The sequence below is a fragment of the Gossypium raimondii genome, chromosome 8 (genome assembly GCF_025698545.1).
Source record: "Gossypium raimondii isolate GPD5lz chromosome 8, ASM2569854v1, whole genome shotgun sequence".
Lineage (NCBI taxonomy): Eukaryota > Viridiplantae > Streptophyta > Magnoliopsida > Malvales > Malvaceae > Gossypium > Gossypium raimondii.
Genome location: NC_068572.1, coordinates 3,666,835 through 3,688,954, shown reverse-complemented (window position 1 = coordinate 3,688,954; position 22,120 = coordinate 3,666,835). Strand labels below are relative to the sequence as shown.

Here is a 22,120-nt window from a genome sequence, read left to right as displayed (position 1 = left end):
TAAATTTTTTTTAAATTTGTACTAGGTGCCGGCCATTGACAGGCCAACATCCAAATTTTTTTTCTTTTTCGTATATCAGTATTATACAATTTTTAAAAAAAATACATGGGTTCCGGCCATTGACAGGCCAGAACCCAAAAAAATAATTTTTTTAAGTCTGACACAATGATTAGCCAATCATTGGTGCAAAAAAAGAGTGGGTACTATTTATTTTAGGTTATTTTGGTGATTGTTTTTGAACTAGAGTTATTTTTACAAATATAATTTATTTTTGAGTTAGTTTGGTAAAACAGTCATATCCCTGTATTTGTTTTTTTTATTTACTTGTAAGAACGAAAGATTGAAACAGGATATTTAAGATATGCCGACAGTCGTGTAATTAGAAAAGAGAAAATGAAAAGGATAAAGCAATATTTAGTCCTTGATATGAACAACTTTTTCTATCTTAGTCCATGATTTTTTGGTCCTAAGTATGCTTGAATTTGACACTTTTTCAATTTGATCCATAAACTTGAATTTTGTTAAAATGTGATAATGTGCCATCATCTAATTTTTAAGAAAAATATATACTTTCTTTATAATCTTTTGTATTTTTAGATTTTATATAACTTTTAAAAAATTTTCAAATAACATATAATACTTTCTTAAAATATCATATCATCATACCTTAATGGAAACTAAATTAGATATCGGTTAAATTGGGAGAAGTTGCTGAGTTCTAAAACTAGCATAGACAAAAGAAATTAAAGGACTAAATTGAGAGAAATTGACAAGTTAAAGAACTAAATGTTGCTTTATACCAAAATTAAACACTAAAGGATTTTAAGGCAAAGAAGAGTCTCTCTCGGCTTTGTCTTCCTCCAATCCTCAATCCAGCTCTACTTTGCTTTTACATTACTCGAATGCTTCTCTTTTTCTCTCAGTATTTTATTTGCAGTCCCAGCTGCCATTTCCAGCTTCGTTTTTTGTTAGAGACGTTTCCTTTGGAGCTTAAATCACTGAGTTATTTGGATTGAAGAAAGTTTTCTTAAGCAAAAAAAAAAAAAAGGAACAGAGAAACCAGGTTGTTTAAACGTAATTTTTTTTTCCTCTTTTGGATCCCAATTTTTAATTTCACTTTAACTCTTTCTTTCTTTGTTTATCATTTCATGCATCTTACGCTTACTTGCTTACTTATACTTCTTTGGGTTAGTTTTTTTTTATTTTAAAAAGGTTTTATGTTTGAAATCCAGGAAAATGGGGTTGGTTTCTGGGATGTTTATGGGGATGGTATTCGGGATTTCATTGATGGCTGGTTGGCGTCATATGATGAAGTACCGAAGCACTAAACGAATCGCCAAGGTATCTTTATTTCACTCAACTTTTTAAATCTGTTTAGATTTCGTTAATTATTTAATCGCAATTCGTTTAACTTTGCTATTTTTTTCATTTATTTATGAAATGAATTAAAGAGAACGCTGAACTTTGTAGTTGAGTGAGTACATTCATTGTAATTTTCCTTGTATTAAATGACCTCTCATTTTTTTTATCAGTAGATGAGTTAATTTTTTAAGTTTAGTTTCCTTGATGGAGCTGTGTCAGCTTAAGCATCCTCTAGTAGAAGGAATTTTTAATTTGCTACTTACCATCCTAATCAAATTTGATTGTATGTAGTAGGGCGGTTATAAGAAATTAATTGAGTGTTTCGTGGTATGTTGATGTTGGGTTGGGGTTGAAGTAGTGAAAGTGGTCAAATACCTGTAGAGGAGGAGAAAAAGGTTAGAGGGTGCCGGAGGTAGTTCTCCGGGACGTGTTATAATGCTTAAGTCAATGAGGGTAGCTCGAGAAAGGAAATGGGTAGAGTAAGGTGAGAATGTATACTTATGGTTAGCTGTGAAAATTGGGCTATTTATACCCGTTTGGAGGACTTTCTGAGCATCATGTATTTTCCTCTTGATGGGATTTGGTGGTCAATTGGTGAGAGGTATCGGTGACCATCCTAGTGGTAGAATATCCTGTGGTCGTTGATGTAACAAGTGAGTTGACCTCTGGGAGCTCATAGGTAGTCGCATGACCTTCTAGAGTGTGGTCATGGTTATTGGGTGGAACTCTTGAGCTGTGCTTGGGTTGCTTGGTCAATGAACAATCTAGGCTCAATGGGTTGAACAAGGTGGTTTTACAGTAGCTCTTTCTTTGTTTTTTTCTTTTTTGGTATATTCAAATTTGTGGGAGGTGTATGTTTTTCACATGGTTTGAACCTTGGATATTGAGGCCAACTTACAAGTCTTTTTGTCACTACAATAGTAGCTTGTTAACTTCAATTTTTTTGTGCTTTCATGTATTTTGTTTCAAATCCTCATGTTATTTTAGTTTGATGCAAAAATGGGGAGGAGTATATGTCCCTTGCTCCATTTTTGGTTCGTCTTTATGGGCGGAAATCTGATCTTGCAACTTAGTGAGCTTTTAAGCTTTCAGATGAATGAAACTTTTTGGATCCTTATTAATCATAATATTTGTCTTCTTTGACAGGCAGCTGATATAAAAATTCTTGGGGCTCTCAGTAGAGATGATTTGAAGAAAATTTGTGGTGATAATTATCCTGAATGGATATCTTTCCCTGTCTATGAACAGGTTGGTTTAATGGTGTCAAATCAATTAAGATTCTTGTTAACCTTCTTTTAGGCTACTGTGGTTTAAGTTCAACCTGAAGAAAATCAAATTTCTCTTGTTTCACTTGTAAAAGCAAAAATTATTTCTTCACAGGAAGTTTGGAATTTTTCTAGACCTAATAATTTGTATATTCGTGTCATTGTTGTGTATTTTTTCTGTCATAATATTGCTTTATTCATATAAATTTTGGGACATTAATAATTCCTATATATAAATTTTGATATGCCCATGTATTTTGTCATGTATTCCTTTGTTACTCTGATTTGGGTATGACTGTGAAACACGAGCATGTTCTTTTTTCCAAGATTTCATGTATTTGGAGAGTCTTTGGAGGATCATATTTCTATACGCATGTTCAAATATGCATTGAATATGGGTGTTGGATATGTGTAATTCAAGAATAATAAAGAGTCAGAGCATAATAAGTGTATTTATGATGCATTTTTGTTGGTTTTATTGCCTAAAATATGCATCTTTGGCTACCAGATATATCTACATGTGTTAGGTATTGAATAAATGTACTTTAATTTTGTGATTAAGATTTTATGCAGTATAGTTGCTTACCATTTTATACTGTGGTTGGCCCTTTTAGGTGAAATGGTTGAACAAGCACTTGAGCAAGTTATGGCCTTTTGTTGCAGAGGTAAGCTGCTTGTTCTTTTTATGGTTATATTTACGACCGAACGAGATTTTGCTCGTAAAAGCTAAAGAATCTTAGCAGTGTGCCTTTTGTTTAACTGAGTGTTTCCACTAGAATAGATTTAATTTTGGCAACTTATTCATCTTTTTTTATGTTTTGTTGAGTGAAAATAATTTTAAATTTGCAGTTGTTTTATATGCTACATTTGCTCGCAGATAAACCTACATTAGGTTCACTGTTTAAATTATTTTGAAATGTTATCTTTTTAGGCAGCGTCAGCAGTAATCAAAGAGTCTGTTGAACCTCTCTTGGAAGAATACCGACCTCCTGGTATTACGTCACTAAAATTCAGTAAACTGTCTCTTGGTACTGTAGCTCCCAAGATCGAAGGTATGACTTAATGGAGAACTGTGACCTCATTTTGCTTGCTTTTTAGCTAGTGGGTTTTGTCATGTTTTCAAGTTGCAGAATTTTCTAATGCAAATATATGCTATTGCAGGCAGCTCATAATAAAGTGATAAATTAGTGTACCCCAAACCGAAAATTGCACATTAAGTATATCCAGAAAATCAATAATGAAAATTAGTGCTAAAATCTAAAACTAAATTGATATAAAACAAGGTTTTGTGTTCTTATGAGATTAGACCTGTGATATATTTCACACAAATCTAATTATCCCTTAATTTCCTTTTTGACCAATGGAAAAGTTAATCTAAGAATCCTAATGTAATTTATACATATATCTCGAGTTGTGGCTTCTCTCTATTCTAAAATAATTTTAATGCTTAAATAGTCCAAAAGCCTAGTCAAAGTAGAATCCCTGTTGGCCCCAAATAGTAATGTCCGAGACAAGTTTTCGCACTTTGCCTTCATGCCTTTTCTTTTTTCACACCTGAACATAGCATCCATGAAACCAATTGCCAAGGTGCTCTCACCACTTGAGTTGTTGAGTTTATCTCCGTAATTCTGACACTCTTTGACTTGGTTTTGGTCCTAAAACAGACACCAAAAGTACACTTAAATTTCAACTCGAATTTAAATAAAGTTAACCTATGAACAAACTAACTACATTAAACTAATGAAAAAGCTAATCAACTAACCATAAAACTCAAGAATCTATTTCATTTTTAGCTCGAAAGATGATTAATAACTCTATACTTAAAGAAACTTTGTATCTGCTGAAAGGATAATCAACCTTCCTGATCCCCTGATTGTCCGAATTTCTTTCTTACCACGGCATTTACTTTTTTTATTCTCCCCATTGGCTTTTAGCTTATTCAAGTTATATCTCCCTTCTTTCCAAAGTTCTCGATCTAAATCTTTTGTGGAGAGTGTCTTGGTCTTGTCTTAGGTTTGTGATCTTTTTTCATGATGGAGCACTTTGGTTAATTTGTGAGATGGTTAGACCACGAGACTCAAATGTATGCATACATATAACTGGTTTTTGTTAGCAGGGACCTTTTTACTGCTCAATTTGATTTTTAAAGTTCTGTAAACTATTGTGAGTTCCTCGCTTTAAGCATTTCTACCAGCATGTTTGCTTACGCAATGCAGGTATTCGCGTTCAGAACCTTAAGAAAGGCCAAATCACGATGGATATTGATCTTCGGTGGGGTGGTGATCCAAGTATAATTTTAGGTGTTGAAGCTGCACTTGTTGCCTCAATACCGATTCAGGTCAGCACATCAGCAGCCTTTCGAACTTTTCATCTATATTAAATGCAAATGTAATAATGTTTCAACACTGTGACATACTGTATCACTTCTTCTATTTTATGAGTTCAATTCTTATGACATGAGATTATTGGTTCACTATTAGTGTGTTGCCCTATGATGCAGTTGAAGAATCTCCAAGTTTTCACTGTTGTTCGTGTCATCTTCCAACTTGCTGAAGAGATTCCTTGTATTTCTGCGGTAGTTGTTGCTCTCCTTGCAGAGGTATTGTTACATTGCTGCAAATGCAATGGGGTTTATATAGGTTGTTTGATGTCCTTTCTGCTTTCATACATTTTTTTTTCATTCAAGTTTTGCTACGAAATGTCGAAATTCGGAATAATGCTATCTAAAACTGTTTTGAAATCACTGATTCCTTTTTTAAATTCAATCAGCCAAAGCCCAGAATTGATTACACTCTGAAAGCTGTTGGTGGAAGCTTAACAGCGGTTCCCGGAATTTCAGACATGATTGATGTAAGTTTTCTTGGTTTATATTCCCATGTTTTGACCGATTTGCTATTCTTAGATACACTAACTGAGATTGTAGATTGTTCCAACTTTATTGTATTCTGTAGGATACTGTGAATTCAATTGTCACAGACATGCTTCAGTGGCCACACAGAATTGTTGTTCCAATTGGTGGTATACCAGTTGATACAAGGTAATTCCAAAACATTGGTTCTCTGCTCTTTTTCCATTTTGAGTGATAAACTGAAAAACCAAAGAAAAAAGCTCTAGTTGCACACTTGTTTTGGTTTGAATTTCTGGAATTTCTCCGGTATGTTGCTTGAATATCACTTCTTTTGTTATGCAGTGAATTAGAGCTTAAGCCGGAGGGAAAGCTGAAAGTTACTGTAGTCAAAGCGAATAATTTAAAGAACTTGGAAATGATTGGAAAATCTGATCCTTATGTTGTCGTGCACATCCGACCTCTCTTCAAGATTAAAACAAAAGTCATCGAGAACAACCTGAATCCCATTTGGAATGAAACGTTTGAGTTGATTGCCGAAGATAGAGAGACGCAGGAACTGACTGTAGAGGTTCTGAATCAGTTTCTCTATTCCTCTTTTTTGCTTATGCTATCATCTTAGTGGCTAAGCCAGGGGGCAGTGGCCTTATCCCCCTTGGTTAAATGTTCTAATTGCACTTTTAGCTCATCTTAAACCTAAGTCATTTGATTTAATCTCTTTTAGCCCCTTTCGTCAATGGGAAATTTTCATTTTTGGCCCTTTCTAAAATTAATATAAGCTATTTTAACACACAATTTGTAGTTTTGACCCCCAAAATTTTTTTAATCTTATTCCGCCCCCAACAAAAATTCCTGGTTTGGCCTCTGCTCTCCCTCCCTCCTTATGTGATTATAAGTGAGATTTTTCTTGTCTGATGTGTTTTGGGAAATGGTTATAGGGGATATGACATTCCAAAACACTCTTAATACATGGAAAAACTTAGAAAAAACTGAGTACGTCCGTGCCATGCATATACTCGTATTTGACATTGATATTCTTCAAACAGGTTTTCGACCAGGACATTGGGCAAGACAAGAGGTTGGGAATTGCGAAATTCCGTTTGATCGAACTAGAACCGGAGACACCAAAGGAGGTTAATCTGAACCTTCTGTCCTCACTCGATACACTTAAAATAAAAGATAACAAGGACAGGGGAAGTTGTACCATTAAGGTATTGTTTTAGAATTTGCTTTCTTTATGCTTGATTTATTAGTCTTAATAGTTGCTTTTAATGTAATTATGTCCATATGTTCCTCCGATTTTTCTCTTTTCTTGAATTACCCATGTCGAAGGCATATTTGGCTTTGGGTATACCTGTTTTATCTACTTCTATCCTCCTTTTGCTTCTAGTTTTATCTATTTGATGCCCTTTTTTATACCATTGGAATGTCGAGTTTCATTTTTTTTGTTAAAATATGCTCCAAGTCTATGTATTCTTCGTATATTTAAAATTTAGTCCCTTTACTTTTATTTCAAGGAATTTAATTCTTCTACTTTTCAGATTTCAAAATTCAAGTCCAGTTCTGTATATCCTTATAATTTTCTTCTAAATTCTAGTTCATTACAATGTCAGTTTTTTTATGTTACATAGCTACCAAGTGAGTATTTTTTGTTTTTTCAGAATGTCATACCAATGAATTTAAGAGAAAAATTTTAATGGTATTGACAATTTGACTTGAATTGTGAAAGCTAAAATAGAGGGACTAAAGTCCAAGTGTGCAAAGAGTACAGAGACTTGAAGCATATTTTAACCTTTTTTTTTTTTTTTTTTTTGTGAATGAGGTTTATCTTCAGTCAAGTATTGTATTTTTTTCAGATTAATATAGTCTCGATTTTATGCTTTCAGCTTTTGTACCATCAATTTAACAAGGAGGAACAGTTGATTGCTTTGGAAGAAGAGAAGAGGATCCTAGAAGAAAGGAAGAGATTGAAAGAAGCCGGAGTAATCGGAAGCACAATGGACGCACTTGACGGAGCGGCTTCACTGGTTGGATCTGGTGTTGGTATGGTTGGTACCGGTATCGGTACTGGAGTTGGACTTGTGGGAAGTGGTGTCAGTGCTGGAGTCGGGATGGTGGGAAGTGGTGTCAGTGCTGGAGTCGGGATGGTGGGGAGTGGACTGAGCAAAGCAGGAAAGTTCATGGGGAGGACAGTTACAGGGCATTCCAGCAAGAAAAGTGAAACCACCACCACTCCTGACGAAAGCAAGGAAGAAAATGGTGGTGCTAGGCCACAGTAACTCATAGAACAACTACTAGTTCACCCCTTTCATTTTGGGAAGGTGGATAGATCGTACCGTTCGAACCTCTTTTTTCCATGCTTGTTCCCGCGATGTCCGGTTTCAACAGTTTGTAGCATGTAGTAATCAAACACAGCACTTCTGTTTGGTCTGTTATTCTCTGTTTCTGTTCTGATAGTAGGCAGTCATTATCTCGGATATGTCCGATATAGAAGTACAATCATGTATATAGAGGGTCTTTGCGAAGTTATTTTCGATATATGTTTGGATATGCCTTCGAAGCAACACTTAAAGTACATTGTTTGCTGTTTTGTCATGTATCCGAATCTGTGTTTGTAACTAAATGTGTAATAATAGCAAGTTCCATGACTTCTTTCTTTTTGAGATAAAATTTATAAAAAATTTAAGATATTAAATATATTTATGTCAAATAAATATGGTTTCGTGAGTTTGCAGGCGTATCTCCATCAAGTGAGGTGTTTTTTAAATTCCGTAAATCTTTTTAGGTTCTTTTTGAAGTACGGAGGACAAGATCTTATCATGATAATAATATTTTCTGTCAAGGGTTCAAGACTCTCTCCTTAATAAAAATGGTTTTTCGATACTTAAAATATTGAGTAAAAAACTAGTGAAAAGAAATGACTTGTGGGTACAAAATTGGACTTAAAAGCTTTAACTTAGTGCAAATTAATAGATTAAATTAAATTTTCAGTGTAGTGCAAGTGTGCATACCTTTTTTTTTTTGGTATTTTAGATTAAATTCAGTAAATCTTTTAGGTTCTTTTTGAAGTACGGAGACAAAATCTTATCATGATAATAATACTTTCTGTCAAGGGTTCAAGACTCTCTCCTTAATAAAAATGATTTTTCGATACTTAAAAATATTGAGTAAAAAACTAGTGAAAAGAAATGACTTGTGGGTACAAAAATTGGACTTAAAAGCTTTAACTTAGTGCAAATTAATAGATTAAATTAAATTTTCAGTGTAGTGCAAGTGTGCATACCTTTTTTTTTTTGGTATTTTAGATTAAATTCCGTAAATCTTTTTAGGTTCTTTTTGAAGTACGGGAGACAAAATCTTATCATGATAATAATACTTTCTGTCAAGGGTTCAAGACTCTCTCCTTAATAAAAATGATTTTTCGATACTTAAAAATATTGAGTAAAAAACTAGTGAAAAGAAATGACTTGTGGGTACAAAAATTGGACTTAAAAGCTTTAACTTAGTGCAAATTAATAGATTAAATTAAATTTTGTGTAGTGCAAGTGTGCATACCCTCTTTTTTTTTTGGTATTTTAGATTAAATGAGGAAAAGTGTCGTTAAACAAACTCAAGCATAATTAAGTGAAGTAGGGTTATATAAATTCCAAATATAATTATGTTGAGTCCACTATTCAAACAATCAATTATAGGGAAGAATTGAAATCAATCAAAAGAATATTCAATATTTTGGTGCAAGGGATTGTCAATTATTAACATCATACATTCAAAGACTTATCCAAGTGTAGAGTTGGGAGGAAATTATAAAAATTTTAGGGATTTAATGAGAAATTTTAATTTTTTGGGTGATTTAGTTAAAATTTTGAGAGGATTAATGAGAATTTTTAAAAAAGAAAAGAAAAGAGGATCTAATTGAAAATTTTAAAACTTTTAAAGGGTTTAATTAAAATTTTATAAAATTTTAGGAGCCTAATTAAAATTCTAACTTTTGAAGGGCTTAATAAAATCTTTTCAAAATTTTTGAGAGCAAGGCCAAGGGCTAATTTATAATTTTTTTAGTGGGTCAAAATTAAATTATAATTTTTGAGAGGTCAAAATATAGTTTTATTATTTAATAATTTATGATTTCATCATCCTTAAAGTGATGAAACAAAAAAAAATTATTTTTTAAGGGGGTCAAAGTGCATTTTTTTCCTTATTTTAACTTAAAATTCAATTATTTAATAAGGGACTAAATTGAATATCTTACATTTGGGGAGGCCCCTTGCCTGCCCCATTAAATTAGTCTCTAGCCAAGATTTTTTAGACTCTTGTTACGATACATGATTAACTTTAAGAATCTTCTTCTATTAGTTTATTTAATTATCTTTAAGAGATGATATTCAATAAATTCAAAGTTCGAATCTCAATATCTGCAATTAATTATATTTCCAAAACTCTTGAAATACTTAATAAAAGTTTTTTAAATTTGGGAGAAAGAAAAGGGGGCAATGCCTCCTAAAGACCGGTATAGCATTCCACTAATGATTTTTAGATTCCACTTTTATTAATTTATTCAATTATTTTATTAACAATTTTATTATAGGTTCGGATCATATTTGTTATTTTTGATATAATGTGTAAAACTATTCATAGCCTCCCCCAACCCGTAAATAAGAAGATAATGCACTTCAGCACACTCGAACTCTCTTTCTCCTGCATTGACAACAATACTCATATGTAATGATGGATTATATTAACAGATGATAGAAGTAAAGCATCTTCTAATCATATATATATATATATATATATACTTCGCATATAAAAGGAAGAATCGCATGAACAAGCAAAGCCATATTCGTATATAGAAAATGGTATTTTATAGAACAAAGAGCAATATCTGGAGTTTTCAATCACTCATCTCAAGCATATATTCTTGAATCAACCACAATCCATCTTTTCTGTATGATATATGTATATATATATATATTTATATATATCATTAATATTTGAGTTAATTGCATTAAACATCTTTAAATATGATTCTCATTTTAAATTAATCTTTAGTCTTTAAATCATTTTAATTATACCTCTAATCGAGGTTATGTCAATTAGGTCATTCGGTTCCTAAAATTATTAATTTAATTGTTAAATGACACGCTAGATCTTATGTGATATAATTTAAAATGAAAATTTTGGATATTGTAAAATGGATATTTTAAAATCTTAATTTTAGGTTTTGAAGTTTTTACTTAAGCTTAATCATTCTCTCTTTCTTTTTTTTCCTTTTACTTTTTATAATTTCACTTATTAATGGCAAAACCCGAACCGTCCAATGGCTTCCAACCGATTCACTTCGGATTGAGTGGATTTTTTATTTTAAAAAGTGGATGTGGGATAGGAAGGATTTTTTTCTTTTGGAAAGTGGTATGGAGTGGGTATGATAATTGCTTACCCCACTCCGACCTGCTCCACTATATGAAATTATCATGTTATCTTTGTATATATAACTATTAAAAGGGTAAGAACGTTATAATGTATTATAGTGAAAATTCATATATTTATGTTTAAATACTCCTTGAAGAATCAAGTTTAAATATTTACTTGGCTTTAAAAATATTGAAAATATTAAAGATAAATAGCAAAAATTAAATCGAGACAGAGCAAGATAGGTGAGGTAAGGATGAATGCATCCAACATTCATAAAAACGATTATGGTTTTCACGATTATACATTCATAGTGGAGTGGGTGAGTGATGGAGTAGAATGTGGTGGATTTAGTCACATCTGTCACCGTCTTGCTCCATTACCATATCTAGTTTTACTGTATTGTTAATGTTTACTTTTAAAAGTTATGCAACAACATTATATATATGTTAAAAAGATTGTTTTAAATTTAGTTGAATAAGTGTCATTTAACGATTTTAATAACAAAATGACATAATTGATATAACATTGTTAGTTGAAGGATATACTTAGAACGTTTTAAGTTTGGAGAGAATTTAGAATAGGGTCATAGTTTAGGGATATCTGATGCAATTAACTCTTAACATTTTAACAATTTATCATCAAATTTATCATTTATTATGTATATAAAATTTTCAATGCCAATATCTCTATCGTAAAAGTCACAATATTGTCTTTATTAATACATATTAACAGTTGGTTTGTTTTTTACTTAAAATAAATAGTCAAGCATTTTGGTTTACTCAAAACTTACCTAAAATGAAAAATTACATTATAGTCAAACAGTTAAATTATTAATCATATAAAAATTACAAAATGTATAAAACTGCTTTAATTTGAATAATTCTATTTTATATATATTCGAGATAAAATGGATACTGTTTATTAAGGTAATACATTAATTAATTGAATCAATTTATGACTTCATAATCGATTGAGTATTATCTTAGTTGATACTGTTACTGTTACAAGTTAAAACAATTAGGAAGGTATGAATTTGAATGCGCTTAATAGGGTGAGCAATATTCGATTCGACTCGAAAAATCATAAAATAAAAATTAATTTTTGAATTATTCGAATTGAATTAATTGAGTTAATTGAATAACTCAATCAACCAAATATAAAAAAAAAATTACTTTACCCCAAACCCCAAAACCTTTTTCCTTTTATTTTCTTCCCAAAACTTTTACTTTCCCAAACATCAATTTTTCCTTTTATTTTTCCCAAAACTTTTTTTTGGAATTTATGTCTACTCTTTATATTATTGAATTGTTTAATCACGTTGAATCTTTACCAATTTCTGTTAAAATTGAATTTTGATGATGCTATAAAATATTCGTGTTAAAATTTTCTATTGGTATCAATTTCACATTTTATCTTTAAAATAACTTTTATTAAAAAATCATATTTTTTACATTTAATATTTTTTTTTAATTTCAAAATACATTGTGACAAAAATCAGAAGAGTTGAAGCAACTAAGTAAGTAAAGAAGCTAAACCATATATAAAAGATTAATAAATAAATTATGAGGGGATGAAAGTTAATAACAAAATTGATTGCGTGGACCAATTTGATTATGGTGGGTGGCAGTGGCTATAAAGACCCAAAGTTATTTTTTTAATTTAACCTGAACAAATATATTTGATTCGAATTCCATCTCACTTGATTCGATAAAATTTCAAATCAAGTTAGGATGATAAAATAGGATTCATCAACTCGGTTAACTCAAAATTTTTTCATTCGATTCAATCAAACGCTCACCTTATGCTTAAACACATTTTTCATGCAATAAATTTTAGGAAGTGTATTAGTTAACATGTTAAATTTAAATTGCTCATGCAATAAATTAATGTGTTTAAAATTTTATCTACATGTTTTAAACATGATCCACCTGAAATTTGAACCGACATTTGATGTCCAAATCTGAATTGACATTTAACATCCAAATTTCTATTAGATAAAAACATCGATTGATATAACACAAATACTTTAAAATTTTAATTAAAATATTTTAAAATTGAAATTCGATTTAAAATCTAAATCATAATTTAAACCAATTATATATATTGATGTTGATTTAGCTTAAAAAACTAATAAAGTTGAAAGTTGAAACCGTTTATTACGTTTTGTCTGTTTAAAGAATGAAAAATGGTTAGAGGATAGAGTTAAGCCATACCCTTAATAAAATAAAGGCACAATTTCAAAAATACCCTTAATATTTTTGGTTGTTTTCACTTAAGCTTTCTTTTTTTGTCATTCTTATTCACAACGTTGCAGTTTTTTTCAGAGATGGCCAAAATTGACAGAAACCGTTAGTCAACCAACGATTAACAATTTTGTGTGACGTGGCAAGACTAAGCTCTTTGTTTATTTCTCTGAATAAGAATAAATAAATAAAAACCCAGAAAATTATTAGCTTAAAATTTTCAACTTTTCTTTTCATTGATGCAATAGATTTAAGCAAAGACCCATTTCTCTTCTTCATCTCTCTGTTTTTGCGCTCTGTTTAAGAGTGTTGGACTGATGGCGGGTGGTTGTAGGGACAAAGCGCAGTCGTTTCGTGGATCTCGAATTGACTTGCTCATTGTGATCGGTGTTCTCCTCACTATGTCATCGCTTTCCTTTTCCCTCACAACCTCATCAATCCCACCACCGCAGCTGGTAGAAGACGAAGAATCGTGGGTCTGGGATTGGGTTTGATTTTGAGTATTTTGAGAATAAATAGCCTTATTAGGAATTGCTTTGAGACCGTAATCTGAGAAGGAAGCTTCCTCAAAAATTTGTTGGCTTTTCCGGTTGAAGAACCGCGGCTGACGGATGAGCCGAGGGGTCTGGATTGGGTTGGGGATGATTGTGATCTCTCTTCTTCATGGTTTGCTAATTTCTTTTATGTTGTTTCTCAAAATACACATATTTCCTGAATTTATTTCCTTTTTTGAATTTGTTTTTATAAAATTTAAACTTTTAATAAGTTTTTTAAATTATCATTTTTTTATTTTTATAATTTTTTAAAAAATATAAATTTTTTATTTTTTTATAAGTAAATTTTTAATAATTTTTAAAAATATAAAATGCCACGTTAGTGATAATGTGTCATGTCAAAAGTTGTAACGTTGTGGATGAGAATGGCAAAAAAAAGAAGCTTAAGGGCTTAAGTGAAAAAACCCTTTTACAATTATGCCTAAAATAAAATAACTCTAATCGTGAACCTTAGACTAGGCTTTATCCAAATGCAGCAATCACTCAGATTTAAAATAAATAAAAAATTAAATAATATTACACCATTTCATATATGAATTTAAATACGACATTTCATTATCTAAAATAAAAAAATACGAAAATTTATAAATAAACATTAATAATTTTATTTTAACAAAATATTAATAATTATTATTATATATACCTTTTTAAATACAACTTAAAAACAAGTCTCAATTCCTTAACTTGGTCTAGCTTTAGTCAGATTTGAATTTATGGGTTTATGTTATAAATTTAGTAGTATTTATTTATAAATATTCTATTTTTTATTTTACTAATGATGAAGTGTCGTATTGTTTACTAATAGTACATCAAATACTTACTCGTAAATAAATAACGAGGATACAAAACCACGTATCATGGGAAACTTTTTTCCTCTACCTTATTGATATTTAATAGTTACGTTGAATTTTAATTAAATATAATATCAAGTTAGATCGGATTTTTAAATGATAGATAAAGTTGTGGTTGTTTGAACTAGATCAGTTGATAAAACCGATTGGACTATAAATCGATTGAGGTATCACTTCGAAGAGAGACGTCAAATTAGTTGATCCATAGATCAAGTATTGATCAATTGAATCAGATTGAATTGTTTAAACTCATTTTTTTAATGATTTATTTAATCGAATAGTACAATCCGATCGACTCGATGACTTAACCAATTTAACCACTTGTCCGTTATAAAATATAGAGTCAAGTTTAATTGGTTCAATAAATAATAGATAAAATTATGGTTGTTTGAACTAGATTAATTGATCAAACCGATTGGACTCTGAATCGATTGAGATAACAATTCGAAGAGAAACATCAAATCGATTAACTCATAAATCGAGTACTCATCAATTGAATCATATTCGAATAGTATAACCTGATTAACCCGATAGCTTAACCAATTCAATCACTTATCCGGATATAAAATCTCTGTTTTTTTCCATTCACGAAGCTATAAAACATTAATGCAGATAAAGAGATTCTCCACCTTAAATCGAGAAAGGAATGCATATCCACAATTTTATTACCATCGATACTGCTGCAAATTTGTAGCCAAAACTTGCAACCAGCTACTATTACAAAAACTGGGTCCATTGAATGTGATTCCAAATATTAAACAACAAACAATCCATTTTGTCCTTTTCTTTCGAATCCTATCCCCCACCATCCCAAACCGATAATATACCGTCATGTGGTAGCCTTCTTTTCTTTTCTCTTCAGAAAAAAACCCGCCCTTTTTTTCCCAGTTTTGCCTCCATGCTTTTTCTCCGGAAATTCTGATCCAGGTCTTTCTTAACCTTTTTTTTTCTCGGGAAAATCGAAAAGAAGGAAAATTTCAAGAGAAAAAAGATGTTTGGTTCAGGCATGAATTTGATCACAACAGTGATCGGTTTTGGAATGAGTGCCACTTTTATTGTGTTTGTTTGTACGAAAATGATCTGTCGGAGAATTAGAGGGTCCCAAACCCGACTCTTGTTTCAGACCGAATCCAGGATTGATCTCGAACAGGTTCATTTCGTTTTCTAAAGCTTGTCTGGATTTTAGAGCTAAGGTTTTTCATTTTTTCTGAATTTTGATTCCTTATCTGCCATAACATTCAGTATATTCAGATTCATGGGCAAATTTTCGAACTCGATTTGATTAATTTGTGGCATTGAAATTTGGGGTTTTTCTAAAACATTAATGGTTTGATGGCAGGCAGAGGCAGAAATTAGAGGGGTTGAACCAGTAGTGGTAGCTGCAATACCCACCATCAAGTTCAATCGTGAAGCCTTCAAGTCCATGGAAGATGCACAGTAAGTTTTTTTTTCCCTCAGCCGTTTTATTCTCTTGTGTCAATGGTAAAATTACATCAGAGGCTCCTTTATTAGGAGTTAGATTGCATATTATCATTTTACTAAAAAAATAAGTAAATTAGTCTATGTACGTTAAATCAAATTAGTCTTTTCATTTAAAATTTTCATTCATTTCTATTTTTAAAAATTAGTGTGATAGACAGAATACCGGACAATTACACATGGTGTGCTATATGTATCTCATGTTGATATACATGGAACAGTTTTTAATAGTGGCCATGGATGAAATTTTTAACAGAATGATCGGTTTGCTCTTTGATCTAACGTACAAGGACTAATTTACGTTTTTTTAAGTAGAGGGGAAAAATACAATCTGACTCCTAATACAAGGTCCTCCATGATATTTTTATCGTGAAAATGTGCATTCCATTTTTCATTAATTTCATGATAATTATTCAATTGAGTGATTGTGGCAATTTTAATTTGGTTAAAATATGTCATAGGTCCTTACATTCTTCACAAATTTAGAATTTAATTCATATACTCAAACCTAATTGTTAACCCTGTTATTTCTTTTTGTTAAACTTATTGTTGTGACATTTTGAAATAAAAACACTTACTCGATAGCAATATAACTAAAAAACCGAATTTGTAATGAATCAATTTAACAGAATAATTTTAATTGGGTTAACAGTTGAACTTGAATTCGAAATCTAAAAATAGAGGATTAAATTTTAAAAATAAAAGTATAGGGACTAAATTTCAATTTTACCAAAAGTCCTAATACTTAGGGCATATTTTAACCTTTTAATTTTAATGGTGGTTAAAAAGAATTAAAAGAATACATAATTGAGATATGCGATGACTTTTTTTTAGCTTTATTTGTGGTATTAAAAATGGAATAAATTAATTATTTAGTCCTTGAATTTAGTTTTCTTTTCAATTTGGTTTCTATTTTTTTGTCCACATTAGTTCTTCAACTTTGTAACTTTTCCTCGTATTTAAGTCATTTCAAGTTATTTATTTAGATGATTTTGAATTGAATTCTTTTGAGAATTTTAACTTTGGTTAATTTGAAATTCTTTGTTGATTTTTACGTCAAATCGAGTTACTTTTTCAATTCAAATCAAAATTGATAAAGACAAACTAATATCAATGGTCAAATATATACGTGACACTTCCCGCCAACATAATTCTTTTAGGAAATTATATTAGGAGTGATCCAACTATTGTTTTTTTTTCTTTTTTAGTAATTTAATTATGAAAAATTATAAAATGGTCACTTAATTATTTGATTTTATTTTTCTTTGGCCACCCAACTATCTTAAATTTTTTAGTGTTTTTATTTTCACGTTAGCCAACTAGTGACCAAAAAAGATAAAAGCCATAAGTGTATGACCTCTATAGTAGTTTACCCAATTTTTTATTACAGTGAAGCAGTTTTCCGGGTTCCTCTGCTTGACTGATAGGTGATTTTATGAAACCTGTTATTCACTTCGTAGTCTTATCGTCCTATGTTACTTCAATTTTTTTCTTTTTAAATATATTCAAAAAATCATATCTTATAAAATCTCAAACACATATCTTAAATAAAAATACTTTATAAAACAAAAATTATTGTCACTGGATTTAGTTTTTTAATAATTTTATTATAGGTTCCGGTCATATTTGTTTTTTTTTACATAATGTCTAACTCATAAATAAGAGAATAATGCATTTTAGTGCACTAAACTCATGTTTTTCCACGTTGACAATAATATTCGTGCTAATCAAACTAAGACTCAATCGACGCAACTAATTTAGTTTCTGGTTTTGTGAAACAGATGCTCGATATGCTTAGGCGAGTACGTAGAGAAAGAAGTGCTAAGAATCATGCCCAAGTGTGCCCATAATTTTCACCTTTCTTGCATCGACGTTTGGCTCAGAAAGCACTCCACTTGCCCGGTTTGCCGTACGCCGTTACTCGACTCGTTGGAATTCGACACAGGCCAATCAGGCACGTAAGATCGGATCCAATTACTCCAAGCCTTTATTTTCTTTGAAATTTTAATATCCGATACGTCTGTATATGAATACAAAATATATTAAAGAAAATATATTTGAGTCCATTTGTGGGTGAAAAGTATGGCATTGGGTGGGATTTTCTGTTGACTCCATTTTGTACATAAATTACCATTCCTTCAATTTGATTGTTGTATTTAGTTTTATCCTCTCATGTGTTGTCTTTCATTGAAAAATTTATCTGTGTGATTATTAGTGTAATAACACGAGAAAATTATTTATCATATATGTATTACAATAGGTAGATATAAAATAAAGAATAGTTAGTATAAATTTAAACTTGAAATTAGAAAGAAGAGTAAAACCAAAATTTTTCCTTCCTTTCGCTAAAAATAAGTTATGGAATAGTTAAATATTATCAATTGAATTAATTTATTACTAACACGTATACTAAAACATGTGTAAAAAATAATAATTCTGCCAAACGTAGCATTATGGTTTACGACACGTATAGCTATGGATTCACTTGGAAAAATACTAAGATTTTGAGCTTTAAATTTGTTGAATAAAAGTTTGCAACACATATATCAATGGATTTTAGGTTGAATTTTTTAATTGTAAGGTGAAGTTTTTCTGGTATTGTTTTTTCATCCACAAAATTTGAACCAAAATTGTACTTTAGAGACATCAAACTCTTTTACCACTTAACCCATCTAATATCGATACTCTATTCAGTTTTATTCACTAGCGTTTTGATTTACAAACTAATAAGTTAAATATGCTCTAAATTTTTTGTACTCTTCATACATTTGGAATTTAGTCATACTTTTATTTTCAGTAATTTAATCTGTAGGGTATGCCTCGAATTTATCAGACACGTTGTGGGCACCTTAGACGAGAATCGATGAGCAATCGAAGAACGACCAAAACAGGCCCAATGTCGGGACGAGGAGTGTCGACTCGTCGAGACGATGTCGTGACGAGGCGAATGGGACGTTGCATTATCACGACGTGTTCTCTTATTTGGTAGCCGTGTTCTAGACTTCAAGCAGGACTTATTCTCCCAATTAGACTCTGATTATTCTATGGATATTTTAGTATAATTAGAACTCTAATTTTAGCCTATTTAAAGGGGCCATTGTATCCCTATTTAGTGAGAATTTCGTGATAATTATAGAGAGTATTTTATACTTACCCTTTTTGTGAGTGCCTTATGAGATTTAGGGTTTTGTTTATCTATTTGTTCTTTGAGATTTTGAGTTTTATATTTGGGGTTTTCGGTAATGTACAGGTTGTATATTTAGGTTTATTTTCTCAATATTGTACTCTCGTTTGTTTACTCATTTAGTGAAAAGTCGATACCTCATTTGCCTGTGATTTTTATCTGTTTTGGAGAAGTTTTCCACTTAAAATATTTATATTCATTCTTCTACCTTTTCTATTTCATTGTTTATATGGGTTGACCCCAACAAATTGGTACTAGAGCCTGGTTCAGCTTTTGCAAATCGACTCAATCAGTGACAACATAATGAATTTAGATGTAGAGAATTTCGATGGGATCACAAATTTCAGTTTCTGGCAATTTCATATAATTATGAAGGTAGCTGATGTGGCCGAGCACAAAGATGATGATTCGTTGTTCTCCACACATAACCAGGTTGAATGTAGAGTCGTGTCAAATGTCAAGCATGTGCCTAATTTAGAGAAGAATCTCATCCCTTTTTGGTTTTAAGTACTCGAATGGTCCGCAGAGTATTTGAGGCAAGGTTGGCCATAGAGGGTTATAGTCAACAATGAATATAAGATTATAAGGTTTTCATACTATTTATGAGTAATATAACTTCCACGTGGTTTTATATTAACTACTTAAGCAATTTTTTTTTAAAGTCGCATAATTCAATTTAATGTAAATCTTATTAATTCAAATTCAATTATCAAAATTTAATGAATTAATGATTGACCCGATAAAACTATTGATTCTTGATCCATTTAATTTGATTGGCATATGCATTGTTGCCAATGCAGGATAACGTGGGTTTAAGTGTGCTGGAGCGAATTATCCTCCTATTTATGGGTTGGGGAGGGGCTATGGGCAATTTTAGGCATTGTGTAAAAAAGAGCAGATATGGTCAGAGCCTACAATGAGATTGTTAAAAAAATCATAAAAATTAAGATTTTTTTTTAAATAGACAAAAATGATTCAATTGATTTAATCGTTGGTTCAATAATATTTTTAATCTCAAACATTTGGTTCTTATCAGTTCACAAGTCAATTGATCTAACCCCTTATTTCAGATAGATACTCAATCAATTTTCAATCCAATGGATCAAGTTGACCAATTCGATCTGATTTTGAAAATAGTGGTATGGAGAGTAAAATTAAAGTATAGTATGATAACATCACCAAATATTTTAAGGTAAACTACAAAAATGGTCATTAAACGGTTGTCTTTCTTCTATTTTGGTCATTGAATTATTAATTTTTCCGATTTAGTTACTAAATTTTTTGAAATCAAATATTTAGATGAGTAACAGAAAGTTGATGTAGGCTTTTTTATTGGTCCAATAATAAATTTAGCCCTTCAATATTTACACATTCTAGCAATTTGATCCTAAATATAAAATAATCAACGAATTTAGCCCTCGATGTTTACTAAATTTGTCATTTTAGCTCGGATTCTAAAAAAGTCACTAAATTTAACCCTCAAAATTTACAAAATTTATTAACTTAATTCTATTTTTAAAAAATTCAATAAATTTAAAAAAACCCATCTTGATTTGGAGTTCATTGAAATCATGGAATTGAAAAAACTCAAGATTGATGAATCTCAAGGGATCTTGATTTACACTTGTGTATGAACAAAATCCCGAGATGGGCGGGTTTAGACGTATCTATCTTGACATTTTCATCAAAAGCAACAGAACAATTGGAAAGAAAACACATAATTAGCGGTTTAGAGAAAAGGAAAAAGGAAAAAAAATAATTAGGAAGAATAAAACCAAGAATAGTTGAGGTTATTCTCTTCATCTTCATCGTTGGGCATTTATTTTTAATGCAATGTGTTTAACTTTTTTTTTTTTTGTTCTCACGCTACAATATTGTTACTATATTTAATCTCACTGTCACTGTTATTTTTATACTAACCGTTGGTAAATGCACTGCCCATCCAAATAGGTTCATAATTGAATTAGTCATGACAAAATGATATTTGATTTGAAGAGACCATTGTGAAACTTATGGTAAAATCATGAGTTAAATTATAAAAATGGTTATTAAACTATTATCTTCGTTCAATTTAAGTTTTTTTTTTCATGAAATCATTGGATTTTTGTTCAACTTTTCTGTTTTTTTAAATTTCTTATAGCTTGGTCCAAGATCAATTCCTCATTGGTTTGGAGTTCTTATTGGACAAAAGTTTTTAAAATTGTAAATTCTCTTGGATTTTTAAAATTTATTGAATTTATTAGAAGTAAAACTAAATCGAAAAAATTTGTAAAGTTTTGAGGACTAAATTTACTGAAATTTTTAAAATTAAAACTAAATTGATAAATTTTGTAAACATCAAGAGCTAAATTTGTTGAATATTTTATATTTAGAATCAAATTGATCTAATGTGTAAACATTGGAGGGCTAAATTTGCTATTAAACCAATAAAAAATCCCACATCAACTTTTCGTCACTCATTTAACAGCAACTATCGAGTAGAGGTGCCCATGGGCTGGGTTCGGGTCAAATTTATGCGTGATATTAACATACTTTATACTTGCCCAAGCTCGACCTGACACGAAATATGGGCCTAAAATTTTGCCTGAATCTACTCATATTTGCAAAAGACTAACCCAAGCCCATTTTAGGCCCGCCTATATTATATTTTAAAATTTTTAAAAAATATATTTATATTATATTATATTAATTTTAATAATTTTATTTTTTTATTTATTGATTTTTTTTATATTCATCTTCATATTATTTTAATGTTTACATTAGAGTAGTATTATATATTTAGTATAAGTTTATTTTTTAACGTGTTACAAATTACATAATATATAAAAATAACATAATATAAAACATTATAAACTTAAAAATAGATCGGGCTCAGGCATTGAATGTTTAAGTATGAGCCCAGCTCATATTTTTAAACGGGCCTAATTT

General features: G+C 30.6%; 2 protein-coding genes across 3 annotated transcripts; both read left to right on the top strand.

Moving 5' to 3' along the window:
- Positions 1-844: 844 nt before the first annotated feature.
- On the top strand, positions 845-8,120 carry LOC105790352 (calcium-dependent lipid-binding protein). Of its 2 annotated transcripts, none has more exons than XM_012617917.2 (12): positions 845-1,063; positions 1,233-1,341; positions 2,509-2,610; positions 3,242-3,292; positions 3,559-3,679; positions 4,844-4,965; positions 5,128-5,226; positions 5,397-5,477; positions 5,579-5,664; positions 5,818-6,043; positions 6,519-6,683; positions 7,359-8,120. In XM_012617917.2, exons 2-12 carry the CDS (start codon positions 1,237-1,239, stop codon positions 7,749-7,751), a joined length of 1,551 nt encoding a protein of 516 aa, XP_012473371.1. In that variant the 5' UTR covers positions 845-1,063; positions 1,233-1,236; the 3' UTR covers positions 7,752-8,120. The 2 variants fall into 2 exon arrangements, with proteins under 2 accessions (XP_012473371.1, XP_012473370.1); XM_012617916.2 differs by having other exon boundaries at positions 845-1,074.
- A 7,181-nt stretch (positions 8,121-15,301) lies between these two features.
- LOC105790351 (RING-H2 finger protein ATL2) lies at positions 15,302-19,344 on the top strand. The gene is made up of 4 exons (XM_012617915.2): positions 15,302-15,679; positions 15,869-15,966; positions 17,790-17,962; positions 18,842-19,344. The coding sequence occupies exons 1-4, from the start codon at positions 15,521-15,523 to the stop codon at positions 18,859-18,861; spliced, it is 450 nt and encodes a 149-aa protein (XP_012473369.2). The 5' UTR covers positions 15,302-15,520; the 3' UTR covers positions 18,862-19,344.
- The last annotated feature ends 2,776 nt before the right edge of the window (positions 19,345-22,120 follow it).